This window comes from Ascidiella aspersa, chromosome 4 (genome assembly GCF_963924565.1).
Source record: "Ascidiella aspersa chromosome 4, kaAscAspe10.2, whole genome shotgun sequence".
NCBI lineage: Eukaryota > Metazoa > Chordata > Ascidiacea > Phlebobranchia > Ascidiidae > Ascidiella > Ascidiella aspersa.
The window spans coordinates 9,384,170-9,391,092 of NC_139450.1; the positions used below are offsets into that span (position 1 = coordinate 9,384,170).

Here is a 6,923-nt window from a genome sequence, read left to right on the forward strand (position 1 = left end):
AACTTTCAAATTGAAGCTCGCTAAATAAAAATAAACAACGCACTCTGACTGCAAACGGTTCAATACAGCGATTAGCTGTCAAAACATGACTAACTTACTCGTAAGCCGCAAAGAGAAAAAGTGCGACGGGCGAGCGAGCGCTTGCAAGTGGTACACGGATTTTCGAACCCGCCCCATTGTGCTACGCCCGTTATCACAATGCTGGGGTAATTGGGAGGCCGGGTTCGAACGCGAAGATTAAGAACCTTCCATAATCGGCAGCCGGACAAAGGCGACGTTGCCGGCACGTCCGGCGCCGCAAGGGCGCTCGCAAAACAAAGGAGCGGCACACGGCGCCCGCCAAGCGTCGGCACCGGCCGTTGCAAGTTGAAACTGAGTTCGCGCAGGGCACTTGGTTGAATACTCTCGGCGTTGTAATTGCGAACAACCAAGACGGGAGCGTTGTGTTGCTTTCGATTTTTACAACTTATACCCGCCGTTCTTTGGCGAAAGCTGAGTTATTTTTTCCGGTATCACAAAATAGTAATACTATAGCTATACTATACTTCTACTTACCCACCACCACAATTAAAACGGTTAAAAGTTTACATACTGCCGGGCGCAGGGCCAAGCCAGGCCCTACCGTTGAGCGCTTGCTTCCTAGTGGAGACAGGTTGTCAGAGGATAGGCCTGATCTATTGAAGTCATTTCCGATCACCTTTTCGGTCAATGGAAAGAAACCAGCAGCCACATATTTATTTGTTCCCCCCCACCTCCCTTACTTTCTTTTCCATCCTTTTATAAAAAAAGTTGACAATAAAAGTCACCCACTGTAATAAGATATTTGAAATTTTGTAATTCCTTGCTGGTGCTTTATGGGCTACAGTAAAATATTCTTGAAACATTGAATAAAGCATTTTAAGGTATTCTGGTCACTATTAAAATACGTGCCCTATTAGTTTAGCACTTACAAAACTTTTTTAGTTTCCACTAGGGAATACTTGCTTTTTTATAAGTCACTTAAATAGATCTTTATTGGATAAAACTATCGTAAAATGTAGATACTTTGTGTAACTTGTTTTTTACTCGTGTGTGTTCACGTTGCCCCAACGTGACTCTACCGGTTTACGAACGTGTTCTACACAAAGAAACTACCACACCAGCACAACAAAACACACCCTCACGAAAGTCATAAAATGTTCGATAAGCAGTTCAAAACTCTACCCATTTTTAATCTTTTTTTATATTGACGCCAGTGTTGTAATGACTTAAGCTATTAACTTGACTTAGGTGCACTTAAGTCACTGCGTTGCAATGACTTGACTTGAATTAAGTGTATTGACCAAAATGACTTGACTTTAATTAAGTCTTTAGGACCAATGACTTTACTTGGACTTAAGTCATTTTGTCAAAAATCTTAGGATTACATTAGGTGTTTTTCATTAAAATTTAAATCGAGTTTTGCACGTTAAACATTTTAATTGCTTTATATTGCGTTGGTGTTATTTTTTAGTTGAATTTTTGGTCTAAATGAACGAGGTTACCAGTTTTATTAGTTTAGCAGTTTAGTTAAATGTGAATGACATGACTTGAAATTGACTTGCTCTCATCATGACTTGACTGATAGGCAACCGATGACATGGACTGGGACTTGACTCGGTATTTTTTTTGGACTTAAGTCATTTTGAAATGACTTGTTTGCAACACTGATTGAGGTGTATTCCAAAGTTGGTATTAAGCACCGTGCTCTCTTTGTATTTCAGTCATTTGCAACAATACACCACACAAAAGCAATATAGGAACGCATGCGTCGAGTCACCAGGCAACGCAAAATTATAACACAGAAAGTTCCATTAACGATAAATGGAAAAGTTAGTATTCCTCATCTTCCTCGTCTTCTTCGTCTTCCTGATCCACCGAGTCAACTCCCACTTCTTCGTAGTCCTTCTCCAGAGCCGCGAGATCTTCCCGTGCCTCTGAAAACTCACCCTCTTCCATTCCTTCGCCGACGTACCTTTGGAAAAATGTGAAAGCTCGATGAACAAGTTGTCATCATGCCTAATTTGCTCTATACTATATACTAGTGGTTCTCAACCGGAGTGCCGCGGCGGTGTGCCATTTTTAGCGTTCAAGGGTGCCGAGAGATATTTTAAATGTACTTATTTATGATTTCAATTTTTGCTCTATTGGTTAGCTTCTTGATACTATTTTTTTTGTACGATAAAAGTGCCAAAAATTAGGAAGGTTTATCAACCTTGTTGCATAGTTAATGTGCTGTTTCAATCTCATTCATTGTAACGTTGCAGTTAACCACTCAAGTAAAAATACGAGCAAGGGTGCCGCAAACTATTTTTAATTTCTGTAGGGTGTCGCAAGCCAAAAAAGGGTTGGGAATACCACTGGTTTATACTATCATACAAGTGACTTGTCTGCAGCGAAACATTCGGCACTTCTAATTGTAGTGCAGGAAATGGTTTATTTTTTCTGCTAATATCGTTCTTGTCGCAGAAAAGCGAATAGTTCATTTGTCGATAGATTAGTTTATGGGCCATTTCAGTTGTGTTTGAAAAATTATTTAGAATTTAAATCCGTTAAACATCCTTTGAATTTTTCCACCTGCAATGTCGAACTTTTGACGATCCTGTTTTTTAATCAGTTTTACACGGAAGTTGCATCTCGTAAAAAAACTATCAGCACGATAAAAAGTCAGTAACATTTGTAAAAGTAATAAACAACGTCGCCCTTATTCGAGCAAAAAGGATACACACTGTTGATTTATACTTCGCTTGTTACAAAAACAACCTCATGAGATATTGATGAAACTTGATGCTAACACGCAAATTTTAGATTCTGATGAAGCAGTATTCCCTTGCAACCAGTGAGCGCTAAGTCGCCACGCCCTTTACAGGCGCGTAAAACATAAATGTAGTACTCTGTTCTTATTTCACAACGTGTAAATCTTTCGCCTTTTTTAAAAATAAAAATACACCTAAACGTAGCCATATAAAATTCACTCTCATTACCAGTGGACGAAGGCTCGCTTAGCGTACATCAGGTCGAACTTGTGATCGAGACGGGCCCAAGCCTCGGCGATGGCTGTCGTGTTGCTGAGCATGCAGACGGCGCGTTGGACCTTTGCCAGGTCGCCCCCGGGGACGACAGTTGGCGGCTGGTAGTTGATGCCAACCTTGAATCCGGTGGGGCACCAGTCGACGAACTACAAAGCGCAAGGGACAATGGAATTACGTCAGACCTTGTGTCCGGCAATTTAGTGTCAATTCCCCCTATGCTAAACCATAAGATGCGTGAATACAACTTCGAATTGATACACAGCACATATTCAGCTGTTTTACATGGTGAATTACGTTGTGAAGTAACTAGTATGATCAATCCGTAAACATCGTTATCGTTGTTAAACTTTTAATGTGGCTTCATTGCAACGCGTGTCACTTATTGATAAAATGCTCAAGAAGTAAAAAAAAAATGATTGTACGATACACAACGGTACTGCAATCTTTATTAATACCCGCATTTTTCTAGTTCTAATTCCGAAAATCAGATGGCACTCTTAAACAACAAAAATGCTGACAAACTTATTGTTTATCAGGTCATCTTTTGACAAGTTTTGTGCTTCTTTAGGTTATCTTACCCTTTCACATGATTGTACGAAGCAAAACGTTGTTCGAAAGCTTGTTAACAATCAAACGTTGTTTAACATGGCCAGTGGCCACCTGTTTTGCAGCGGTACAACAGGTTCAATAGTTAACTGAAATTATATAGAAATGAATTGTTTACTGAAAATCCAATATAATTTTTCGGTTTCTAGTTAGCTTCGCACTGCCGATAGTTTAGCGAGGAACATTGTACAATGCCTCGTTAAGCTCGATCACAGCCTTATTCGATGCCACTAAACAATTGGTTCTCCACCGGGGTGTCGCGGCATTCTAGGGTGCCATTTGTAACGTTCAAGGGCGCCGGAAGATATTTCAGATTCTTTAGGTTTCCAATTTTTGTATACGATTAAAATGCCAAGAATTGAAACGTTTTTTTTCAACTTTGTTGCACAGTTAACGTTCTGTTTCAACCTTGTTTATTGTAAAATTACAGTTAGCCACTCAGCAAAAATACGAGCAAGGGTGCAGCGAACTATTTATAATTTCTGTTGGGTGCCGCAAGCCAAAAAAGGTTGCGAAACACTGCACTAAACCATAAAGAGAAAATGCTCACCTGGATGGTTCTCTTGGTCTTGATGGTGGCAATGGCGGCGTTCACATCCTTGGGCACGACGTCGCCACGGTAGAGCATACAGCAGGCCATGTACTTGCCACGGCGCGGGTCGCACTTTACCATTTGGTTTGCCGGCTCGAAGCAGGCGTTGGTGATCTCGCTCACCGATAGCTGCTCGTGGTGCGCTTTCTCGGACGAGATGACCGGAGCGTAGGTGACCAGTGGGAAATGGATGCGAGGGTACGGCACCAAGTTGGTCTGGAACTCTGTCAGGTCGACATTAAGGGCGCCGTCGAAACGAAGGGACGCTGTGATGGACGACACGATCTGGCCTGGATGAAATAAAATCGGACTCCTTAGTATCCCCGTCCTTGGTAGTTTTACTGATGTACAGCTGCAGCTGTTCTTTAGGGTTTAGCTGTTTCTTTAAGAATGTAGGCAATCAACATATGACTGTCCAAAGTAACAACGGCCCCTCAGACTTTAGCGATAACTTGTAGGCTTATGACATTTAAAAAACACTTGGATGATGTTTCGTCTTATTTACTGAAAAACTAAAACTTAGTTCATTTGTTCCATAAAAACTAATAAGAAATGTGGGCTACGCTTCATCGTTTTTGGTTTTTGGTTTTCTTATTAATTCAAACATTGATGATTTTGTTTTACCGACAGTTTCACCCAGGGAAAATGTGCCTATTACGTGTTTCTCACACTAAATAATATTCGTATCCTACCGATGAGTCGGTTCAGGTTGGTGTAGGTGGGTCGCTCGATGTCCAAGTTGCGTCGGCAAATATCGTAGATGGCCTCGTTGTCGACCATGAAAGCGCAGTCGGAATGCTCCAGAGTGGTATGGGTGGTAAGGATGGAGTTGTACGGCTCCACTACAGCTGTTGAAACCTGAAAATGGTCGTAATAGTTTAGCATGCAAAACGGTGAAATAATTTTGCCTTAATGAAGTATACTATTGAACACTGACTTGTATGCTTTATTACTATTACGTAATTATTCCTGACGAATAAAAAGCTTTTCAAACCAATAACTTTTGATGCCGAATCAAAGACCTTCAATACTTTCTTGAACGTAGAATTTGTCCCGGTATAACAATAGTTGTTTGTTCAGGCTCATGTTTTTAATGTGTGACAATTTCTGCTGGTAATTTTTCAGCATCTCATTAGTCTATTGTTAGGCAATTTTGGCAGGTTGTTTTAATTTCGAGAAAAATATTAAAAAGCGGAAATAAGTTACATTGGTTGCTGATTTTTAAAATACATCTCAAAAAGTGTTTACTCACTTGTGGAGCTGGATAAACTGCAAATTCCAGTTTTGACTTCTTTCCGTAGTCCACCGAAAGTCGTTCCATAAGAAGGGACGCGAATCCGGAGCCGGTGCCTCCTCCGAATGAGTGGAAGATGAGAAAGCCTTGGAGTCCGGAGCAGTGATCCGAAAGTTTCCGGATGCGATCCAAAACTGTGTCGATGAGTTCTTTGCCTTGAACGGATATATTTATTTACAGTTATACTTTGCTATTTCTTGGTGAAAAAAATATTTTTGTAAACTATTCGCAAATTATACAACTGCATCGAAACACATAAAATTGTTCTTGAAGGTTTAATTCTTACACGTTTTTAATCTACTCTTGCAAAAAAAAAATTTACTGCGTGATTTAGATTACGTACCAACTGTGTAGTGACCTCTTGCGTAGTTGTTGGCGGCATCTTCCTTACCAGTGATCATTTGATCGGGGTGGAACAGCTGGCGGTAAGAGCCATTGCGAATCTCATCTGAGATGAAAAAAGGTGTTTAGAAATCGTTATCAAAATTCACATACGGTTTGTCACACAATTCTATTAATTCGCCAACAGCAGCCAATGAACTGTAAATGTTTGATTATAATCTGGGAAAATTGAACCTAAATTAAAATTCTCTTAAGAACGTTTAACAACAAATAGTTTAATGATTGCATTTAAAGGAAGATATGCCGCTAATCATGTAATAAAAATGTTTTAACATGGAAACATGAATCAACCAGTTATTGAGTATTATCACTCCAAACAAATGGGCGTTTTAAACAGCTTGCTCTCCAGCTATCTACCCTATGGCTTTGCCCTTTTATTGAGCCGTCTGTACAGCAGCAGGAGCTTTGTTAAGTGTGCGAAATCTTTAGCATTTTAAACATTGGTGATTCTCTGTCCCGCCTGGTCTGGCTTGTGTCGTTCGCAAACGTCATCAGCCTTCATGTCGCACACACACAGCAAACAGCTATCACAAACCGACGACAGTAGGCTCCAAGTCGACGAACACAGCTCTCGGAACGTGCTTGCCAGCCCCGGTCTCGCTGAAGAACGTGTTGAATGAGTCGTCGCTGTTCATTCGCTCTCCCACCACACGACCGTCGGGTGAGATGCCGTGCTCGAGGCAGTAGAGCTCCCAGCATGAGTTGCCGATCTGGACTCCGGCTTGGCCGACGTGGATTGAAATGCATTCGCGCTGCAAACACAAAAAATTCAGCATGTCGACTTGTGGCTCTGTTGTCGTTGTAACATAATTTTACGACTACCCCGGCGGCGGAAGTAATATCCGTTCAATCTATCAATAGTTTCAAGCGTTTTATCTTAACGTTCGAACTAGCTTTGCGAAAATTGAGGTAAAGAACCCTACCTTAGCAAAACAGTAATTATGAAAATATTAATCAAAGTAAACTTAATTGCCTTGTT

The 6,923-nt window shown here is 40.8% G+C and overlaps 1 protein-coding gene across 1 annotated transcript; it reads right to left on the reverse strand.

The window, feature by feature from the left end:
• Nucleotides 1-1,707: 1,707 nt before the first annotated feature.
• LOC146147060 (tubulin alpha chain, testis-specific-like) lies at nucleotides 1,708-6,010 on the reverse strand. Its single transcript, XM_083388663.1, has 6 exons — nucleotides 5,886-6,010; nucleotides 5,501-5,697; nucleotides 4,941-5,106; nucleotides 4,207-4,538; nucleotides 3,003-3,196; nucleotides 1,708-1,993 (listed from the first exon to the last, which is right to left on the reverse strand). Exons 1-6 carry the CDS (start codon nucleotides 5,941-5,943, stop codon nucleotides 1,852-1,854), a joined length of 1,089 nt encoding a protein of 362 aa, XP_083244789.1. The 5' UTR covers nucleotides 5,944-6,010; the 3' UTR covers nucleotides 1,708-1,851.
• Between the last annotated feature and the right edge of the window lie 913 nt (nucleotides 6,011-6,923).